A 22,424-nucleotide genomic window follows, 5' to 3' on the forward strand; every position below is an offset into this window, starting at 1 on the left:
AAGGGAAACATCACACCTGTTTTTAAGGAGGGCAGAAAGGAGCACCCGGGGAACTACAGGCCAGTGAGCCTCATGTCTGTGTCCGGGAAGATCATGAATCAGATCCTCCTGTGAGCTGTGTTAAAGCACTTATGATATGTGAAGGTGATCTGAGGCAGCCAGCAGAGTTTCACCAAGGACAGATTGTGCTTGACAGTCTGGTGGCATTCTTCAGTGGACTGATGGCATTGGTGGGCAAAGGAAGGGCAACTGATGGCATCTACTTGGACTTGTGCAAGACTTTGGTATGGTCCCACACAACATTCTTATTCTAATTTGGAGAAGGATGAATTTGAAAGGTGTGCTTATTCACTGGGTAGGGAATTAGTTGGAAAGTTATAGTCAGAGGGCTGTGGTCAGCAAGTCTATGTCCAAGTGCAAGCTGGTGATGAGTGGTGTCCCTTGGGGGTCTGTCTTGGGGCTTGGGACTTTTCCAAATCTTCATCAGTGACATAGTGGGATTGAGTGCATCCTCAGCAGCTTTACTGGTGACGCAAAGCTGGGTGGTGCAGTTAATATGCCAGAAGGAAGGAATGCCATTCAGAAGGACCTGGACAAGCTTGGAAAATAGTTGGGGTGGGTGGGCTGTGACGTCCCTTCCAATCTAACCATCCTGTAATCCTGTGTACTTCAGGATAAGTATGGGATACCCTCTAAGAAACTGGAAATGCTCTTCTACAGTTTGAGCATAAATGAAGGTGTGCGGCATAGGAGTTCTCTTTTTGTGTATTTTCCAGGTGCTTTTATGTGGCATTGTTGAACTTCCGACATCTACTTGTTCATCCTGTTGTTTGCTCTTAAGAGTACTGTTTCAGTTCTGAGTGGTGGTTTTAAAAAAAAAATTAAAATTAAAATTAAAATTAAAAAAATCACGTGCTTAGATACAAGGCTTCACAATTATTTGAGGTACAGGGCTGATGTAATGTGATTTTGAATGTGATTCTGAAAAGGCAGGAGAATGTGTTTAAAGCTAAATTTTCCATTAGAAATGTGATGTAGAACTTCAGGGCAAGCAAAGTGTCGTGCTGTTTAACAAGTACAAATTAGAGCAGTGTTTTCTTAGGCAAATGGTATTCACATAACATATACTAACTGTGTATTATGAAAGTATATCTTAAAAGTTTCAGTACGTTATGAAAATATCCCAGTACAGTACTTTCCTGTCTTAATATTGTTTCATTTGTTTACATTTGAGCATGTCATCTCTATATACAATCTTTTTGATGTCACTTTAAGCTGTTGTTTCTTTCTGTTCTGTTTTGTCCTTTCCTGAAAGCTGTGTAAGTCTGGGTTAAGCAGACCAAGACAGGTACAGCCACTTTCTGTGAATTATCATTCACTTTTTAGAGTCATTTCAGAAGCTATCATGCTGGCGCTTCATGCTGGGCTGTCTGTAAACTAATGCTCATTACTAGCCCTGAGGTTTGTTTTGACAAGCTGCTTTTAGCTTTTGCATGGCAAGTACTTTTCAGACTAATGTTCTTTAAGCATCTTTAACAAAACTACTAAGGCTGAAAAATGTCAGTTTAAGTACAGTTTTAATTCACTTACATGATGGCGATATCCGTAAAGCTATTGCATTACTTATTCTTCAGAGAGTGCTTTTTATAAAGAATGTTTTGGATTAATGTGCATCTATTTCAAACAGTTCACACTTCAACAAAAATAGTCTAAATATTAGATTGCTTTGCTGTATTTTTTTATACACAGAAGGAACTTCCTAAACTAATTCTTCACGCTTGGAGGAAGTATGACTTGTTCATGATTGTTAACAAAATATTTTGATCTGAAGGAGAATTGTTAAATTAGAAGTGTCTTAAAAACTGCATTTATTTGTGGATACTGATAGATATTGTATTTAATGGATTGAGAGAACAAAGGCAATTTCTTGCACACGTTGCTTGGGGATCATTCACTGTAGCAGTACCACCTTGTGATTTTGGCTATAACTGTTTCTTTTGTTTTAATTGATCTAACTGCTTTTAGGAAAGAAAGTTTTAATTTGACTTAATTCACTGACTGCCTTTTGCTTATTGATGTAACTCGTACCAATAGCAAATAGTGTGTTCATGGGAAAATAGTAGACAGAACTCTTCAGGAAAAATGGAAATGGTTTGGTGGTTGGTTTATGTCCTTATCTTGATGGGGATTTTAGCTGTGCTAAAAATCAGGCTAGGTTGAGATCTGAATTCACTCCTTGTTAGGTGCCTAATATGTTAACTAGTTGGCATTGTAGGCACCTGATTAGGAAGGCATTGCAGAGCCTGCAAAGTAACTGTCTTGTTCTTGGATGGAATGCCAAATCACTATGTTAGGTGCCTGCCCTTCATCAGAGTGAAGGCGTAATGCTTAATTTTATACAGTAATTTAGGGAAGTTGCCCACGCAGCGAGTGGGAATATCTTTTTCTTTAATGTCCAGTGGACATCAAATATTGATATATAAATGTTCGACAGAAATGAACTCGAGCTTCAGCTCTATTTTCAGCCAGATGAGCAAATCACAAGGCTTAGGATCCCCACCACCTCCTTTAGTGTTTTCGAGTGAAGTTGATGGATTGATTGTTTTAAGGCCATTTCAAACATTTGGCTGAGAACTGTGGAGGAATTACAGGTTGAGATTCAAAGTCAGATGCTTCTGAATAGCCTGGGTAGTTTTTTATATATAGATATTTATAGATAGATAGATAGATAGATTTATATAGATATTAAACTGATATATATTTATATATATATATATTAAACTGATATATATATTTATGTTTATATATATATATATATATATATATATATATATATATATACATACATATAAATAACTGATTGAGAAATATAGCCCTATTTCATTAATTGAGTTTTGGAAATTCAAAACGTAGTTTTACATCTCAGAGTTATGCATGTGATGATAAGCTCTGAAGCTTTGGAAGCTCTTTTGCATCGTCCAAAAATGAGCTTCATTTTGGTGGATTGTCTACAAAACTGAAACAAAAACTTCTCTGTTTAGAAAAAGGGAAGGTACAACCTCCCTTCCTGGGGGAGTTTATACATATATTTCATAGCTGATAGAACTGTTTTTGATTTTGCTATTTTGAATTTGGAACAACTGAACTGTTGAGGGCTTTGCACTTTGTCCTGCCCAGAGCAGGCTCCCATCCAGGAAGAACACGTTATTTTGTGTACAAATGCATTTCTTTTGTTCTTCCACACTTTCTTGGAAATGCCCAGAAGCTGGCAACGTTATCAGGGCACCTTGGGTCTCATGGATCTGAGATATGAATAACTCCTACCAAAATCTTGCCAAAGCTCTAGATACATGAAACATCCTTACAGTATTTTGGAGGGCGGCAGTAGTGCTGCCCTGTATTTCTGTGCTGTGATGACTGGATGTAGCTCCCTGACTGATCTTGTGGAAAGAATGGAGGGGTACTGATATAAGTACCCAGTGAATCCAAGTAACTGAGGAGCTGTATTTCCAATCATCTTTGTCACATGCTAAGCCAAGAATCTTTTCAGACAGGAGAATCTGAAGTTGTGTCTGGGATACTTGAAATAATAAATAAATAACCAACAAGAACTGAACTAACTGTTAAAATCACTGGAAACTTGGAATAAAGGTGCATTTGAACTTGATTAACACTTCATAGTCCTGGTTTTTATGTTGTTTTCTTAAATAATGTGATTTAGGAGAGTTACTCTTCTTCACATTGGCAGGTCTCAAGATGCTGTGGTTTTTTTCTGATATAAATACTATAATAAACGTTTCTCAGGATATTAATATTCTGATATCAGTTACAAATGCCTGTGCATTCTTATTCTCATTTCTTAATTTCCTTTGGCTTGTTGCAGTGCATATTGTGAAATTCTGGGTATACTGAGCTTTTGAACAGATCTTTTATGTGCACCTTCTTGCTTCTTGCAGGGAGGAGGAGCAGGTGCAGGACCAACCACAGGAGTTTCACATGTCTCTCTGAGCACAATGAGTGTGGAAGCTGTATGTGAGAAGCTAAAGCAGATAGATGGTCTGGACCAGAGTATGCTGCCTCAGTACTCTGCAATTATAAGAAAGGTATCAGCTGAATTTAATTAGTGTGTTTAAAAACATCGTCACTGACATGGAAAAGGAAATATTTAGCTGACACTTTCGGAGGCGTTCACTCTAACATGTGGAGTATCAGAACAACTTAATTTCTATACGTGCTAAGTTTGAAGAATGTTTTTAAGGCAAGCATGTATTTCTCAGAGAAAAGGCTCTCTTAAAAACAAACAAGAAGAAGAGCACAAAAACGTGCATGCTGATGAGACTGCTTATTTTGAGAAAAGAAGCAATAAAAAATGATTTTTAAATTGTCGTATTTAGATAAATAGCATTGTAAATGGGTTCTAAATCCAGTTAGCAGCTTTTTTTTTTCTTTTCCTGAAAAACTGGCACATCTCTTTTGTTGTGAGTGATGAGGATACAGTTTCATTTCTCTGCTACCACATTCCATGCTTATTTGATTCAGAACAAAGCCGCTGTACATTTTTCTGTTACTGGCTCAGTGTTATTAAAATATTTTCATTATTCCATGAAATGCAGATGATTCTTCTCCATCAGCAATCTCAATAAATATTCTTCTTTAAAAAAAAAAAAAAGTTTTTATTATGTAGGATTGGACTTAGGAGTGGTGTTGGTAAGCTTTACCAGTAGTCCCCATCAGCATGTCTGGTTTTATCTTTCTGGTCTGTTACTTTTACACCACAGGTCTGTGTCAGTAATTTACATAATTTAGTTTTACTGTTTTAGGCAAATATAAATGGCCGTGTCTTGGCTCAGTGCAACATCGATGAACTGAAGAAAGAAATGAATATGAATTTTGGTGACTGGCACCTGTTCAGGAGCATGGTAAGACTTCTTCAGAATTCCAGGACATCATAAATTAGTCTTTTCTGTTATTAACCACTTTTTTGTACACACTGCTATCCCAATAGCAGTTCATTTTATATTTATCATCTTAAAGCATGTATGCATTTATTATTTTGTTATTTCGTCATCTTGAGTATAGCCAAGCAAGAGCTCGTTGCTTATAGGTTTGTGTCTTAGGTGATTGTGACCTTTGAAGTTTTTTCCCCTCTTCTTTTAAGATCCGTTTTTCATGCATGGGTTTCCTTTTCACTTTTTAAATTAGGCTCATGCATGGCACACAATTGCAGGAGAACAGTTTTAAATGAAACTTAAGTTAGATCAATTCAGTGAGTTAAATGGACAGTAATTTAATTGACACATACTTGTATTCAGTGCAACATTCTCATGTTGTGCTGTTGAGCATTTATAGATAGCTAATTTCCCTTCTTGCACTGTGAGTTCAGTGGCTTCAAGCTATGGCTTCAAGGTGCATCAGGGGAGATTCAGGCTGGACTTTAGGAAATAGTACTTCTCTGAAGGAGTGGTCAGGAAGTGGAACGGGCTGCCCAGGGAGGTGGTGGAGTCATGGACGCTGGAGGTGTTCAAGGAACACTTGGATGCTGTGTTGAGGGATGTGGTTTAGTGAGAGCTATTGGTGATCCACCTTTTTTCTTTCTGAAAGGTCTAGGTCTAGACCTTTCAGGTCTGTAAACTGTTTTTTTTCTTTGTACTTTTCCATTATGACAACCACAGGCAACTACACTTTTACAGCTGAGTTACACATTCTTATATGTAATGGAATTGTTCTTTATCAATTTTCAGATTTTTTTTTGACTGTGTAATTAACTTTGCACTCTCTCTCTCTTTTTTTTTTTTTTTTTTTTTTTCCTCCTGTATGTGTGTTAAGATACTTGAAATGAGAACTTCAGAAAATCAGGCTGTTCAGGAAGATCCTCGAGGAGCAGCTGAGCATGTCACCACTGCGATTTCTCATGGCGAACTTGCTCGTCGTCCTGGGCATAGCACTGAGCTGCCTCACACTGAGCTTACGGGTCTTTCTGGTCAAGCTCCCTACACACTTAACTTCAGCTTTGAAGAACTCAACACAATTGGTCTTGATGAAGCTCCTCCACGCCACAGTAACTTAAGTTGGCAGGTATTTAATAGCCAAACGTATTCTACATGTGTACCGGTATAGTCCAGGGCTTTTTATATTCTTGGATATGGATGGGTCAAGAAGTAAGATTACTGGAACAGTTCAGTTAATTTCAGTTCTGTAAGTGATTGTAGTAAGCAAATTTTAAGCACTGATAATGTCAGTGACATGAGCTATTCAAAACAAAAAATAATTTAAGCATGTGCTTGATGTTTCAACTTACGCTTTGAGTTATGCTTTCAGTTACTTCATTTAGAGTGGTCAGTAAAAGACAAATAGTTCATGTAACTGTTATCTCTTTTTCTTTTTTTGCTCCAGTCACAAACTCGCAGAACACCAAGCCTTTCAAGTCTTAACTCTCAAGATTCGAGTATTGAAATATCAAAGCTCACTGACAAGGTACAAGCAGAATATAGAGATGCGTATAGAGAATATATTGCTCAGATGTCGCAGTTAGAAGGAGGTGCCAGTTCCACTACTGTAAGTGGAAGGTCTTCCCCTCACAGTTCCAGTGCTTTCTATATGGGTCAGAGTACATCGGGGGGGTCCTTGCATTCCAGTGCAGAGCAAGAGAAAGTAAAAGATGGTGAGCAGAAACAAGATGATGGAAGAAAGTCCTTCCTGCTGAAGAGGAATGATGTTATTGATTATAGTACTTTAGGTGTTTCTGCTAATGATGCATCTCCTTTGGATCCTATTACTGAAGAAGATGAAAAATCCGATCAGTCTGGTTCCAAGCTTCTGCTGGGAAAGAAGTCATCAGAAAGAACAAGCATTTTCCAGGCTGCAGATTTAAAGCTTAAGGGAGTTACTCTGCGGTATCAGAAGCTTCCAAGTGATGAAGACGAGTCAGGAACTGAAGAGTCGGATAACACTCCGCTTCTTAAGGAAGGTAAAGACAAGAAAACAGATGGAAAAGTAGACAAACAGCCCAAGTCTCCAGAACATGGATCTGAACCTATTAGAACCTTCATCAAAGCCAAGGAGTACTTGACAGATGCGCTTTTGGATAAAAAAGATTCTTCTGACTCCGGTGTAAGATCTAATGAAAGTTCTCCCAATCATTCTCTCCATAATGAAGGAACAGATGATTCACAGCTTGAAAAGGCAAATCTCATTGAGCTTGAAGATGACAGTAATAGTGGAAAGAGAGGAATTCCACACAGCCTTAGTGGCCTTCAAGATCCAGCTGTGGTTCGCATGTCGATTTGCTCGGAAGATAAGAAGAGCCCATCGGAAAGCAGCCTGATAGCAAGTAGCCCGGAAGAAAACTGGCCAGCCTGCCAGAAAGTCTATAATTTAAATAGAACCCCTAGTACAGTAACCCTAAATAATAACAGCGCTCCAAACAATCAAGCTAATCAAAATTTTGAAGAAATACAAGGTATGAGAGATCCACCTCAGATTATCCTGAATCCTAGTGCAGGTTCCAATTCAGCTGCCGTTCAGAATGAGAACCTGAAAAGTGTTGCTCACAAGCGGAGCCAGCGTTCGAGTTACACACGGCTTTCAAAAGATTCATCAGAGCTCCACACTGTCACTGCCTCAGATGGGGCTGGTTTTGGAGAAGAAAGAGAGAGTATCCTTTAAAGAAACAAGGTTCAAACAGAGAGTGTCCACATGTTGTAGCTTGCTTGGAATTTGTTGTCAGTATGTGGTTACGTTAAGCTGTGTAGTTAAGTTTTCAGTACTGTACTTAGAAAATTTAGAAAATCATTTTCATTCTCTTGAAGAGAAGAAGTAATCTTTAGGACAAATTATTTCAGACCTTCCCTACAAATTAAACTAATGCTTGTCAGCATGGAAAAACAATTCCTTAAGACGCCTTGCAAATGTTTGGTCAGAGGCATACGTTGCAGAAGTACATGCAATTTAATCATTAAAATGTGATTTTATTTTTCTGTTGGGTAATACTTATCCCTCCAGAACATTCCATTTAAATCTTATGTACTTACATGCTTAATATTTTAATGCATCTTTGCCATTGAACCTGAGTTGCCAGAAGATGGAATCTCACAGCCTGTGACATCTGTACCAAACTTTACATTAACTAGTGAAGTAAGGTGTGCAACATTTGTATGTTGAAATGTTGAGTGTTAAGGTACCTCTTTGGCTGCGTGTACGCTTTCATTCACTGTGTGTTCAGTAATTGCAGTTGGCTTTGTGAACTTTGGGTAGAATGGTGGTAAGGTTTGTAAGGAGCGTTGTCCTGATGTGTTGTTGGAATTGGCAGTTATTTATAAGATAATGCCTTACCATTGACTTAGTAAATCAGTTATTTATTATAGGTACGTAATTCTGTAGTTACTGGTCTGAGTAGATGCAAACACCTAAGCTATGTTAAAATACTACGAGGATAAAGTGTGAATGTGATATCTGAACATAAGGAGTATCTGTTGCTGTGCATGATATTTCCTTGGTACAGTGTTCATCGTTTGGTTCCAGAAAGAAAAGTGAGTAGCGTTTGCCATTTTTAAAGTAATATGTACTTTCTGGGATTTAGTTAGAGCTGTGTGGCAGCTTCTTTATTTCTGAAGTATAGTATTTGAAATTTTTGATGTCATCCAAGTATCTCCTTGTTATTGTAGTAAATACCTGTACCAGTCCAGTGAAATCTGCATGATTACAGGGGAAGAATTGTTCAAACTAGACTCTGGTAGTTCAAAGAGAATTAAAAAATAAATTGTCCTCCTGGATTTGTGTCCAAACTTCTGTTTACTGTGATGTTTTGTTTCTTCACTTGTTAAAAATGGTATGAGCATGTCATTTCAATTAAAATACATCACAGATTTAGATAAAGGGTGCATTAAAACAGCATTGTTATTAATACAACCCTAAATAAGCATCAAATATAAAGATACGTTTGAAATATGAAAGATGTTTTTGAAAGAGTCCGTTGTGGAGAGGTGGCCTCATGTTAGGCATCATGCTGCTTGTGATGGTTGTGGGTGGTTCTGTGTAGCTCTGCTTCTGTCCTACTGCCATCTCCAAGAGTATTCCTCCAGCTTTTCTCAGAAGGTACTTACAAAAATTATTCTGCAATAGGGGAAAATAATCTTCTTTATTTAAAGATATTCACAGTATTGATGAAAAATAACAATTCTCTCAAGTTGCTTGTCTGTTGAAGTCCTCAAACAATCCAAGTAGAGTAATTGTTACATTTCATACAGTTTTGAAATATTTCTATCCCTAAAAGTTTTCTAAGTCTTCATAAAATACCAAAATTGGGAAGAAATAGGCAATTGAGTGAAAGCTCTTCAGTGTTTCCAAATTGTATTTATATATCAATGTAATGGCTTACCAGCACTAAAAAGCAGTCGTTCAAAGTGTAATATCTATGTGAGATTACACTGGGCTTAATGTTTGTTCTTCAGGTATCTCAGATAATGTCACAGTAAAGAGTCAAGTAATAGGAAATTCCAGTGGAGGACTATGCAGTTATCAGTACTATGAATTAAATTGGTCTGTGTGAACTTTGCCCAGCATCGGATGAATGGTGGTTCAGTCCTGCCTCTTACCTGCTTTAACTGCATTATATTTGCATTTTATCTAATTAAATCTGCTCATGAAGTTATTGTCTAATAGGTTCCTTAGAGATCCTGGAATTAGCAGAATGTAAATGCTTTGTAGATGATTCAAGGGCAGTATGCTACAAAAGCATACTAATAGGATGCTAAGTATGATTGATACTTAGAATCTTCTGACATAAAAATGAATAAACAGAGTTAATTGTTCTCCTTTGAAGTACCTTTGCAATTTTTTTCCTATATACAGGTATAAGCAAACAGAAAAAAGAGTAGGGAGAGAGGAAAAGAGAGACTGAAGACAGAAATGGAATTCTTGAACTACAGCATAGTAGTAAGGAGTACATTAATGTTTAGGTTTAATTAATTTGTTACATGTAGGTTATGAAAGAATAGCATTTGCAAGAATTAAAAATAAACTGCAGTTTCATTGCTGAAACTTGTTATTTCTGTACCACAGTTCCTATGGTTACTAGTTGCTTAGTTTGTTGCACAATTGTTGGAATTAAGGGACCATAAACAATTTCTAGTGTTGAAATATTAAGTGCTAGCTGTGGGACTTGGGGAGATCATGGAGCCCAAGAATTCCATGAAGAATGGATATAAATGAATAAAAACACAACTTCAAGCTTATTTCTGGTTCTCACCACTTGCCAGAACTCTTGTAATGATAGGGTACATATCCATTCTAGTTTTGGATGAATGACTGCTACAAGAACTTTATTCTAACTGAAGAGTTTCACTTGGCCTCTTGTTCTGATGCCTTGTTAGGTTTGCATGGTAGGATGAAAATAAGTCGTTTTGAAGGGAAAAATTGGATGCAGGTAACACTGTGGGGTTTACATAACTTTTATAGCTACTCACCAGCTTTTTACAAGGATGCAGTTCACAGGGAAGGGGGAGGAGGAAAATCTTACTTTCGGCTTTAAAAACTTGCTACAAAATAATGATTGCTGAAATTCTTGGGGTCTCCGGAAACAGATTCCCATGTGAGGCCTGACCAGGTCAACCTGAGGTATCTGATCACCCTGTGTGATTTTTGTCGAAGCAGCAGAGTATTTACTTGGTGTTTTTGCAGGTTTTCAGTTCTTAGTTTTCTGAAGTTTTCAAACACTGCTATTTTTTTTTTTTTTCTCTTATTTTTTTCTTACAATAATCTTCAGAAATCAATCCAGGGGAACTCTTAGCATGGGGTTCTTATGATGAAAACTTGAGGCTTCTCACGGTCTGGGCTTCAGGTGTTCACATCTGGCCATGCAATTCTTGAAGCCTTTGGCTGTTTTTTTCCTTTTTTCTTTCTTTTTTTTTTTTTTTTTTAACAACTCTTATGGGAAGCTTTCTGAACATAATGGTAAGTCTATGTGAAGTTCTTTGTACAGCTATGAAAGCCACAGGCAGAGGATGCTAATAGCATTTGTTTTTCCTAGTCCAGCGTGTTGCACCTCATGGCCTTGAAGCTAGATAGCTTTACCAGCGATGACAGGTTTGTTTGGGTTTATAAATACATTACCAACAAGCTGCCAAGTAAAATAATACCTGGACATTTGAGGTTTCTCAGTTGAAAGTCACAATTGTGGTAAAATAGAAGGATTAATACCTAGTCATGAATTTTCAGACATTGAAGAGAAATATAACGTGCTACTTACATTGAACATGCTAAAGCTGTAACATGCTGATGTGATACCAGGAATGCAATGATAACTAATTAGTTGTCTTAAATAAAGATTGCTGCCAGTACGTTGGTGTTTTCTGTGCCAAATGATAGCTTTGGTGGAGAGAAGTTGAAGCAAGCTTCAGATTTGGTTAAGCAAAAAAAAAAAAACGTACAGTTTTCTGTTAGCTTTAAACATTATGTTTTCTTGTTTTCCATATTAATAAATAAGGGCTTTTTCATCAGTATAAAGACAGTAGAGATAATTCTACTTAGCAGCTTTGTGAGAATATGGAAGAGTTTCATGAGCTTGACACGTTCTGACAGGTTGGGAGCTTCAAAAAGTCAATTCGAAATTTTAATATAAAGGTAAGTGATAAATATTTTCAAACAACTTCCAACAGAGCTAGGATTTCCAGAATATTAACTGGCTGTGGAAACCTACCTATCAGTTTTAAGATGGTTTTTGATATTTTACATACAGTTAACAGTTTCATTAAAGGTATCTATAATGTAAGCTAACTTAGTATCCAGTATGTTTTGCCATACGATTAATAAACAGAAGTTGGTTATAGAAAGTCAAAAAGCAGTTTAAATCTGATGGAAAACTGCTATTTATGCATTTATTTATTGTTGTTATGTGTGTCTTGCTTTATTTCTTTGATGCTGTGCTTAGTTAACTTATCTTTATTAAAATCTTCACACGGAATCCTCTTGAAGAGGTGTTTATTTGTTACAGTTTAGTGACATTTCTGGCACTAATGATTCAGTTTTTTTGTGTAAAAACATAGAAGTAACAATAGAAAGTATAGAAATTTGAGTCTAACTTCTCTGTTTGTTTTAAGGTCTGCCTTCTGTGACGCACTGATAGTTGTATTTTGTTGTTTTAGAAAATGTTTGCCAAGCCTTCTAGAAAGGCTCAGAAGTACAGCTTTTTCAGCCATGTTTTCTCAGTCTCAAGAGACTGTAGTTCATTTATAAGACTGATAGTCATAACAGCAAGTGTTCGGGCTTTAAGAAGCATCGGAAGGTGTTTTCCCCCATCACCCCATGTATGCTTGGTTACAGCAGTGATAACTGACTAAGGTTGTAAAAGAAAGGCTGTTGGTTGATTTCCTTCTCTTAGTTTATGATATTTTAGGGTGATCTTCAGAAGTGGGAGAAAAAAACGTGTAATATTTTAGAAGAATGTGGTCTTTTGGAGAGTGGAAAAAAAGGTGAGAAGTTGAGAGAAGATACTGAAGAAAATAATTGGATTTGAGCGCGTATTTCAAAGATGAGATGTTAGCAACTAGAGCATACTTCAAGTGTTTGTTGCTTTTTTCAAAAAACTTTCACATTACATGGCACAGTATACAGAGTGTTAATGTTTCTAGTCATTCTGAATGCTGATACCACCTCTCAGTACTTCTTACAGAAGTTGAGTCACTCGGTTTCAGAATTGTAAAGAAACCAATAGGAGTTTCTCTGTGTCCTTACATGAGTGTGTTTGTTGTTTATGAGACTGGAAGAGGGGAATAATAACAGTCTGTTATAAGATTTTATTTGGGTCCCAGTTTTCACATGATAGAAAACAAAAGAAAGAGAATGAATGGTTTTGAATATGTCCCTGGAACCTAGAAATAAAAACATAGGCATAAAATATTGACTGTGGGGAACAGTAAAACTAATGGAAATTCTGTGATGCTTTACTGCCTTTCCTCACTAATTAAACTATGGGGAAGCAATCAGCAGAGAATTAATGTTTTAAAAAAAAAAGTATTCGTATTTTTTCTGGAATAATGTGATAGCTTTCACTTGGCTAAAGGCAGTGTAGACTCTTGAATCAGCTTACATATCCCAGTGTCTTGGAATCCTTCTGTTTCGTCATGGTTTTGCAAGGCAACGACATTACAATGGCCTCATTTTGGAAACCAGAAAAATCAAGCCATAGCAGAATACAGACACATGTATTTTCTGGTACAGTCTAGTACTGAGCTTCCATTTGAAGTCCCATAGCACTTTCACTGATATCAGAAGTCCCCGTTGCTTCACGTTGATTTAAACCAATGAGAAGTCCTGACATCTGACCCAAACATCACTGTTAAGCCTGCTGCCACTCAGCATTTTGTTTTCCACCCTCTTGAAGTTTCCTCTTTGTAAACCTTGTAGCTTATTTGTGATCCTCTTTGGCAGAAGGTGTAGTGTGTAACTTCAGACTTCTGACTTGTTTGGCATTTTGGACTAAAGAAACTTTACAAGTTTTTTATCATAAGCTTGGCACTGTTGTACAGTGTGACTTTTCCTGTTTCAGCAATGGGAGACTGGGGGCTGTTAGAGGTTTTTTGTTGTTGGTTTTTGTTCATTTTTTTAAACCCAGAGTAGATTTCTTTTCTTCCCTTTATCTTGCCCACTCAAGAACCAACTTTTGGTTTTCTGATACTTTTACTCTCAGAGATGAAGAAAATAGTGATGTTTTGTTTTTCTGTATAAGACAAAGCGTTAAACTATAACCCACTTAACCTCAGATATTTATAACTTTGGAATATAAAGAAGGATTTAGAGACTTTTTTTTTTTCTAAGTGTCTTCTGGTCTTAATTTTCAACATCATCTTTTCAGTAGCTTCGTTCAAGGTGTGGTGAGGAGTCATGAATAATTTCCTCTGTCTTCACCATCTGTGCTACCTTCTGCCTCTCTTCTGTCTGATGATGGAGTAGCTCAGCTTCACCAGATCTTTTTGTATGCTAATACAAACTAGAGTCCTTCATTTTTGTAGTCCTTGGCTACAGTGTTGAATAATTACCTTTTTTTTTTTTTTTTTTTTTTAACCTTTTTTTTCTGTCTCAGTTTTCACCTTTGAAGGCTCTCTATACTGAGATTTATTTAGGTAGGTTCTATTCAATACTGGGACCAGAGGAAGTCTCTTTTTTACGTGACAACACAAACACTTCACTACCAAGCAAGAAATACAACGGTGGTTCATCCTAACTTTGCAAGGGAAGACATTTGTACTTAAAATTCAAATTCAGAAAAGTTAATCCCACTTTGTTTTTTCCAGTATATGAAAGGAAACTATTTTTTATTCTTGTCTTTGAAAGTATTTGGACTTTCTGGAAGAGTGCAAGTTAGTTTTTTGTTCTGTATACTAGTCTGTTAGTGAAGACCCAGCAGTGAGAATAGCTTATCTAAGGAGGACCAGGATTCTGTGGAAAGCTGGATGAATTAACTGGACACTCATCCTTCTACTGTGATGAAGTCCTTCCTAGTCTTTCTGCAATACCTGGAAAAACAACTGTTTTTTCAGTTTGTTACTTATACCTGTTTTCCTGTCTAGTTGTGAACAATATAATCCCATGGCATACTTTTAGAAGTCAAAACATCTCAGTGATAGTGACACTCCAGACCCTGACACTTTATGCAAAAGATATGTTTTTCTGCTGATTTTCATTCCAGCTCACAGTTTGTCACTTGTCAGTGACATGCTCAAACTGAAAACTCATGTCGGAGGGGCAGGAAACTTTTCTTAATGCATATCTCAAAACTTACCTGAGTGTTGGGCCCACATTCAGAGATGGCATGTTCAAGTGGCAGCTGATAACACCAAAGTGATGTTTGATAGCAATGAATAGCATGGCACAGGGTCTGCTCCTCTTCACAGTCCAGAAGTCTTTGCTTTTTATGCATTGAGTATAATATTCACCTGCTCATTCCTTTCTTGAATAGGTGGTGAATGACTGAAATCATAATTGAGAAAAGAATTCTAACTTTTCTGTCTAGATTCTTATGTATATACATATTGAAATAACTCAGGATGTATCTTTTTGTCTTGAATATGAAAAGCAGAGCTTTCTATTCCTAAGGTACTGATCCTTAGTTCCTGTTTTGTGCCTTTCTGGGTCTATGGCCAGAAACTGATGATACATATTTTTGTGATTTCTCACATCACACATTGTTTAGTTTTCAGTTGGAAATCACAACATTGTGTCTTTTTCTGATATCTAATGATTTTTTTTTTTACCTGTTCTACTCCAGGTAACCTTTCTGAAACCTGAATCCTGGGTGCTTGTCAGCATTGTGGCATTGATTTCCTTGTGTTATAACAGAAGCACTTAAGAACACAATGCTATGAGAGTTATTTACAAAGCCTTGTCAGTTCTCTCTCACGCAGAGCTTCTGATTTTGGATTGTCTGTTGGAGCTAAAGAAGCACGATCATCCAGTGGTTTGTTCCACACTCACTTTGCAAAGTCGTATTGGCGCACAAATTCAGTGTTTATTCAGTATTCTCAAAGGTTCTCTGGGTTTGATGAAACTGTTTGAAATGCTTGCAGGTGGTATATTTACACTGCCATTCATGGTCATGTTTCTTTTCAGGTTGTAACATCGTTCAGGAGAGTAGGTGAAATCCACACCCTTATGGCTTTCACCACCAGTTAAACATTTTGGGTTAAAGCATCCACAAAGTCCTAATAGCTTCTCTCTCTCTCCCGAGTGATTCTCCTTTCATGCTGGATTTTCACATAGCCTCACATACCTAAGCCAGTCTTCCATGACCAAGATGTCAAGATGAAATTGACCTTTTCATGGTCAAGTCAGGACTATGTTAATAGCTGACCAAAACTATTTACAAAGTCTGCTAAACAATGTAATGATGACATGGCTAAGATGGAACAGGCTCACAGTGGCACTCTTCATCAAAACTCCAACAGTCCCTGAGAGTCTTTGCCAAATTTGTCAAGCTCCTCTGCTATAACAAGAGGCAAAAGGTCAACATTGAGTAAGAGTTGTGCCTTTATACAGATATCTAGGAGTCAGATCTGTCTTACTCAGTATGAGGTCTTAAGACTTGTTACTGAGAGTACTGTGTGGAGATCGTAGAATCACCAAGGTCCCAAATCATCTGATTCAACTGTCCACCTACCACTGATGTTTCCCCACTACAGTGTGTTCCTTAGTACAATACCTAAATGTTTATTGAAGACTTCCAGGGATGGGAATTCCACCACCTCCCTGGGCAGCCTGTTCCAGCACCTGCCCACTCTTGGAGAAGAAATTTTTCCTAATAGCCAACCTGAACCTCCCTTGGTGCAACTTGAGGCCATTCCCTCTCATTATGTTGCTAATTACAACATAGGAGAAGAGGCTGGGCTCTACCTCACCACAGCCTCCTTTCAGGTAGCTGTTGAGAGCTGTAAGTCTCCCCTGAACCTCCTCCAGACAATCCCAGTTCCCTTAGCTGCACCCCATGAGATCTGTGTTCCAGACCCCTCACAGCTTTGCTGTCCTTGTCTGGCTGTGTGCCAGGACCTTGATGTCTTTGTTGTAGTGAGGGCCCGAAACTGAACACAGTACTTGGTGTGGCCTCACCTGAGCAGAGTACAGGAGGATGGTCACTTCTCTGCTCCTGCTGGCAACACTATTTCTGATTCAAACCAGGATGCTATAGATAACCCAGGCAATCTGCTGGCACATGTTCAGCTGAGTGTTGACCAATACTCCCAAGTCTTATAACCACTGTGCCTCAAGCCTGCAGCACTGCCTTGGGTTTTGTGGCTAAAGTGCAAGATCCAGCACTTGATCTTGTTGGACTTCATCCCATTGGCCTCATCCCAGCTATCCAGCCTGTCCAGATCCCTCTGTAGGGCCTTCCTGTTCCCATGCAGATTGACACTTCTTCCCAGCTTGGTGTCATCTGCAGATTTACTGACGATGCATTCAATCCCCTCATCCAGGTCATCAAGGAAGATACCAAACAGGACAGGCCCCACTACCAATCCCTGGGGGGCACTACTCATGATTGGTTGCCAGCTGGATTTAATTCCATTTGCCACCACTCTGTGGGCCCAGCCTTCCAGACAGTTCTTTACTCAGCCAAGAGTGTACCTTTCCAACCCACAGGCTTGCAGATTCTCTAGGAGAATACTGTGAAGGTGGTGTGAAAGGCTTTGCTGAAGTCTAGGTAGCCTACACTGACAACTCTTCCATCATCCACCAGATGCGTCGCTCAATCATAGAAGGAGATCAGGTTGGTCATCCAGGACCTGCCTGTTGTAAACCTAAGCTGGCTAGGCCTGATCCTCTGGTTGTCCTGCACGTTCTGTGTGATCTCCCTCAAGATGATCTGTTCCATGACCTTACCTGGCACTGAGGTCAGGCTGACAGGCCTGCAGATCCCCAATCTTCCTTACAACCCTTTTTGATGATGAGATGAGATTTAACTACATAAAATTTAAAGTGGAGAAAGTAAGCTATTCATAGGTTACACTTCAAAGTCTCTCTGCTACCTTTAGTTCTGCAGTGGAGCGAGGACTGAGGTGTGACAGCATCTATAACTCAAATATGAATTGAGGATGTGGTGTGAACACATGCCATGGATAGATTATGATTCTCAACTGCCTGCGAACATGTGCAACTACAATATAAATATGTAAGTGAATGACACTTCTAAGAATGTAGGGATGAAGGAAAGGGATTTTGAAAAAAAAATTACTGAATGTATTCATGAAAACCCTCCAAACTGGTGCAATGTAGCTCTGAAATTTAATCAACTCAGATGATTTAGAATTACTTGAAGCTGAGAACACTGATACAAAAGCATCATCAGAGTGCTTTGTAAGATTTTCTGTTTAATGTTCTCTGGAAAACAAAAAAAAAATCAACGAAAGAAACCTCCCCCCTCCCCCCCCCCAAAAAAAAAAGTACATATACATATATACACATATATATAAAAAATCAAGGTAATTTGACTCCATATAAATGTTTGGGTTGTTACAGGACAATGCCAGAAGATTACCTTTGAATATTTTTATTTTCTCTCCAATTGTCTCGTAGAGTTAAATATACAGGGGAATGTTTCAATCCTAAGAAATTAGTATTTACCAACAGAAAATTACTCAAGCACCCTTGTTTTTCTTTCAGTGGTTGTTTCAAGCCAGTATGGCCTGACTACTTCATGCTGAAGCTAAGGGTCTGTTCAGAACGGCTTATAAACCGTGATGAGGGTGGGGTTTTTTTTGTTTTTTGGGGGTTTTTTTGGAGAAAGAGGGAGAGCTATAGCATGAAATATAGCTATTAGAAGACAGAAAGGACTACTTAAACCCCGCATTTAAGGGAAAAAGGAGGGCCTGGGAAACACCAGTCATTTGATCAGCTTTTTACTTTGATACCTGCAAGATACTCATCAAGCTTATTTTATGCATCAGGTGTTTTTAAACAATACGGAGTTTTCAGGGATGGCCCTTATCAAATTGCTTTAGTTTTGTCCTTAGGTGGGGTTGCTGCTCTGCAGAAGGCAGATGGTAGTGGTATGTTTGACTTCAGTGAAACTTTATTAAACCTTAAGCACGTCGTGCAATGAAGTGAAAGCCATCTTACTTGAAAAAGTGGATTTTGAGTGATTACATAATGTCACAGTAGGGCCACATGGGGTCAGTTTGGTCCATTTTTATTAGCAGCATTATTGGTGAGTTTTCTAAGTTTACTCTTGTCTGAACCTGCCTTACTCTGCAGAACAGAACTGATACAGAACATTGTAAATTAATATGATAGCGCTCAGAAAAGGCAAGTATGAAGTACTACAGTTACCAAGTGAAATCAAATGCATGACTTTAAAATGCAGTATACCCCACTGAAATACTGCAGAAAACAATCATTTTAGTGTGGTCAGCAAACCAATACTAAATCAACAATGTAAGTGATACTGTTGAAGGTAGAGGGAAGGAAAAGAAATCTCTGAGGGGTGTATTAATGCAAGTGTCATACAATGCAGGAGGGCAGAGGTACACCCTGCTGAAGGTGTACTGTGTCCAGACCTGAGCACCTTTAACAAGCAAACTGGAGAGAATGGGGAAAAAAAAAATAAAATTAAAAGATGGACAAATTATATGATAATGAAATGTTTTGATTTGTTGAGTTTAAAAGGGGAGAGGCTGAGTGGACATTATTTGTAATTATGTAAGATCTCAATAGAGGAGGATTATAAGAAGCTCTGTCAGTGGAGCATGAAATAATCAACTTCTTAGTTGTCATGAGGAAAAAAAAAATTGAAACAAAAAGCATTCTAATAATTAAAGTAGTGTCAAGGTTATCTAGGGAAATGGTGGAATTTCATTTCCTGGGAGCAATATAAATAACCAGTAGGAGTCATAAGATGACCTCTGGTCTTTCTGGCCTCCACTTGCTTTTACGTACTGGTATGAGCAGAGGTTTGATTACGTCAGTGGCTGTCACTGCGTTTAGCACTTATGAGACTCCCAGAGGAAAAACCAGTGCGTGCCAAACCATTTTTCTGTCCTAGAAAATTCACTGGTCGAATAGGCCTGAGTGTAAACACCTATGAAGTAGCAAGGGCTGCAGAACTTCCCTTCAGAGGAGTAGGAATATAAGTTCAAACACAAAATGTCACAGCTGAAATCTGTGTTACACTCTACCAAGTGCCTGAGGACACATGCCTATTGGAGGTGGGAGCAAGAAGTGAAGTTCCAGACCATTCCAGTCATCAAATGGTCCATTATGATGGTAATTAGCAGCACAAATACAAAGCAGCAATATGTTTTCCTTGTCAGACTGATAACTTTTTGTCCATGATCTTATTGGCAGTGCTTCCAGTCACAAGTGTGATTCTGGTACTTTGCTTGCAGAGCCAGCATTGTCATGTTTTGCTGTCATGTTTTGCTGTTACTGGCATCCATAATTAAATGTGTGCATCATCTTGGAAGCATCCAAGTAAAATGATTTGCTGTTTGCTTTTCAACTTCTTGAAAAGGTTAAAAATGAGGACTTTCTCAGTGCTACATCTGTCCTTTGTCACAGATCGTTCAGGCTCTGGTTTTATTTCTCTTTTCATTATGCTGCTTAATTCTTCAAATTTAAATTTCAATCATCTTTATACGGTCACAAGAAGATGAGAAAGATCAGAGAATGTATATCTGAAATGCTGGTTTAAGCAAAATACAGTCTCCGAAAGATCTTCTCACTTCATCTACATTTGGGCCCAAAGAAACAGCTTTTCTGTTACTCAGGGGTGGGAGTGCGCCCAGGTTTTTGCTTTCTTCCCAGCTATGTTTTATTGATCAACGTAAGCAAAGTGAGAGCCGGAATTAACAAGCTAATGGCCACTCTTTGGCCTATGTAATGGAATTTCTCTTATCACTACCGATAATCTCTCTTGAAAAGAAAACATGATATTGAAAAACCAGGAGGACATCTGGGCCACGTAACTCCAGAGTCATGACTGGCAATTGTTTGTGTGTGGCAGGTACAATTGCACAGGATAAATGGCCAGTTTCAATGCCCAAGAATGCTGCTGCCCCTGTTCCGTTTAGTGATACAAAAGCAGACCAGTATTCGACCACTTCAGACGTGCTGGTTCATGAGAATTCCTGAGAGAGAGAGCTCAGCTGCCTGTTTTTACACATGCACAGAAACATGAAGGTCTGAGACGTCTCACAGGGTCACACACAAAGTCTTGGGAAATTGGGAATAAGAGCTGTTTCTTGAAGCTCTTGGTTCAAAGTCTGAACCACGAGATCATTATTTTCCCCCACATCACTGAAGTCTTGTTTCATCACTTCCAGCAGCTGATAAATTACTTGCCTGAGCTGCTTCAGCATCAGAACTCTGAAGCCAAAGGCAAGAAGCATGTGTAGAAGCCATCAATTCATCAAGATACTTTAAGATGCATTTCATGAATAGTTCAGACTAAAAGATACTTAGCTAGGGGTTTGTTTGTTTACTTAAAATTGATTTCATTTTCTAAAGAGTTAGTTTCCCCTTCAGGAAGCTGAGAGCTGCTGATGAATGCTGGGTGAAATACTCAGTTCCTTAAGAGGCTTTGTCTGATGGTCTCTTTGCAGTGATCATTCTCTGTTACGCCTTGTGTCAAATTGCCCCCTAGTTACCTTATAATCACTGTATATGCCCACATTTTGGTGTTAGATTGTCCTGAAGACAGGGATCTCTTGGAAAGAGTCCAGCGGAGGGCCACAAAGATGGTGAAGGGCCTGGAGCATCTCTCCTATGAGGAAAGGCTGAGTGAACTGGGTCTGTTCAGCCTTGAGAAAAGAAGACTGAGAGGGGACCTGATCCAGGTCTACAGATATCTAAGGTGTGGGGGGCAGAATGGTGAGGCCGGACTCTTTTCAGTGGTGAGTGGAGACAGGACAAGGGGAAACGGCTGGAAACTGCAGCATAGGAAGTTCAGCACAAATGTGCACAAGAACTTCTTTACAGTGAGGTGACGGAGCACTGGAACAGGCTGCCCAGGGAGGTGGTGGAGTCTCCTTCTCTGGAGATGTTCCAGACCTGCCTGGATGCCGACCTGTGCGACCTGCTGTAGGGAACCTGCTTTGGCAGGGGGGTTGGACTCCATGATCTCTGGAGGTCCCTTCCAACCCCTACAATTCTGTGATTCTGTGATAAGGACAATTACATAGTAATTGTAAAATAGTAGTTGTAAATTTTCTTTCACTGAAACCCTGCAGAGTTTGCTTGTGGGTATGTCTGCATTGTGACCTGGTGGTGTTATGGCAGCTCACACAGATGGGCAATAAGGTTTAGGTATCATACAGATGTGTATCGTTCATGGCTGTCTCCCGTGTTGAAGTCTGGACAATGATCCATGCTGTCAGCAGCCAGCCTGGCAGGATGAAGGCCATCCAGGGCTCATCTCCACCTTATTTTGTTAAATCTCCACCATTACTTTGTTAAAACTTTCCTGTGATTGGAGGACATTTCTATCCAGTCCTTTGTGGGACAGTTAAATTTCCTGTGCTTTTTGTTCCCTCATTTTGTTCTTGTAGAATTGACTGCACTCACTGTATACACTGCAAAAGTATTTTCTTTTGTCTCTTTTTCCTGGGCAGTTCCTTTATGTCTTGCTCATTATATTTTCCATGTTTTCCATTACATACAATTGGTCCCATTTCTTCTCTTCTCCTGGCAGAGCCATGCTGATTTCCCTGTAATATCACTTACTGTTTGTCCCATTTGTCCTGCTTGTCTTTTTCACAGTGCCCATTCTTTTGCAGCAGGTCATTGCCACTGCACATTTTCCAGTGGCAGTCAGACAACACTTGAAATATTTCGTTCATTTTCTCTCTTTGATGCATGGCTTGAGTTTGTTTCTCCATTTGAAAAATTCCAGTTATTTTTTTGGTTAGTAAGTCACAAATCTGCTTTCCTCTAGGTCTGGAATA

General features: G+C 38.6%; 1 protein-coding gene across 1 annotated transcript in view; it reads left to right on the forward strand.

Annotated features, from left to right (window-relative positions):
* The window catches only part of KIDINS220 (kinase D interacting substrate 220), a 58,965-nt gene extending 50,182 nt beyond the window's left edge, over positions 1-8,783 (forward strand). The window contains exons 26-29 of the mRNA XM_042809576.1: positions 3,957-4,103; positions 4,821-4,919; positions 5,827-6,075; positions 6,394-8,783. Coding sequence (XP_042665510.1) covers positions 3,957-4,103; positions 4,821-4,919; positions 5,827-6,075; positions 6,394-7,665 — 1,767 coding nt within the window. The 3' untranslated portion in view covers positions 7,666-8,783. The remainder of the gene's footprint in view (positions 1-3,956; positions 4,104-4,820; positions 4,920-5,826; positions 6,076-6,393) is intronic.
* The last annotated feature ends 13,641 nt before the right edge of the window (positions 8,784-22,424 follow it).

The sequence above is a fragment of the Centrocercus urophasianus genome, unplaced genomic scaffold, assembly GCF_019232065.1.
Source record: "Centrocercus urophasianus isolate 14NV4802_14NV808 unplaced genomic scaffold, USGS_Curo_1.0 seq_10, whole genome shotgun sequence".
Classification (NCBI taxonomy): domain Eukaryota; kingdom Metazoa; phylum Chordata; class Aves; order Galliformes; family Phasianidae; genus Centrocercus; species Centrocercus urophasianus.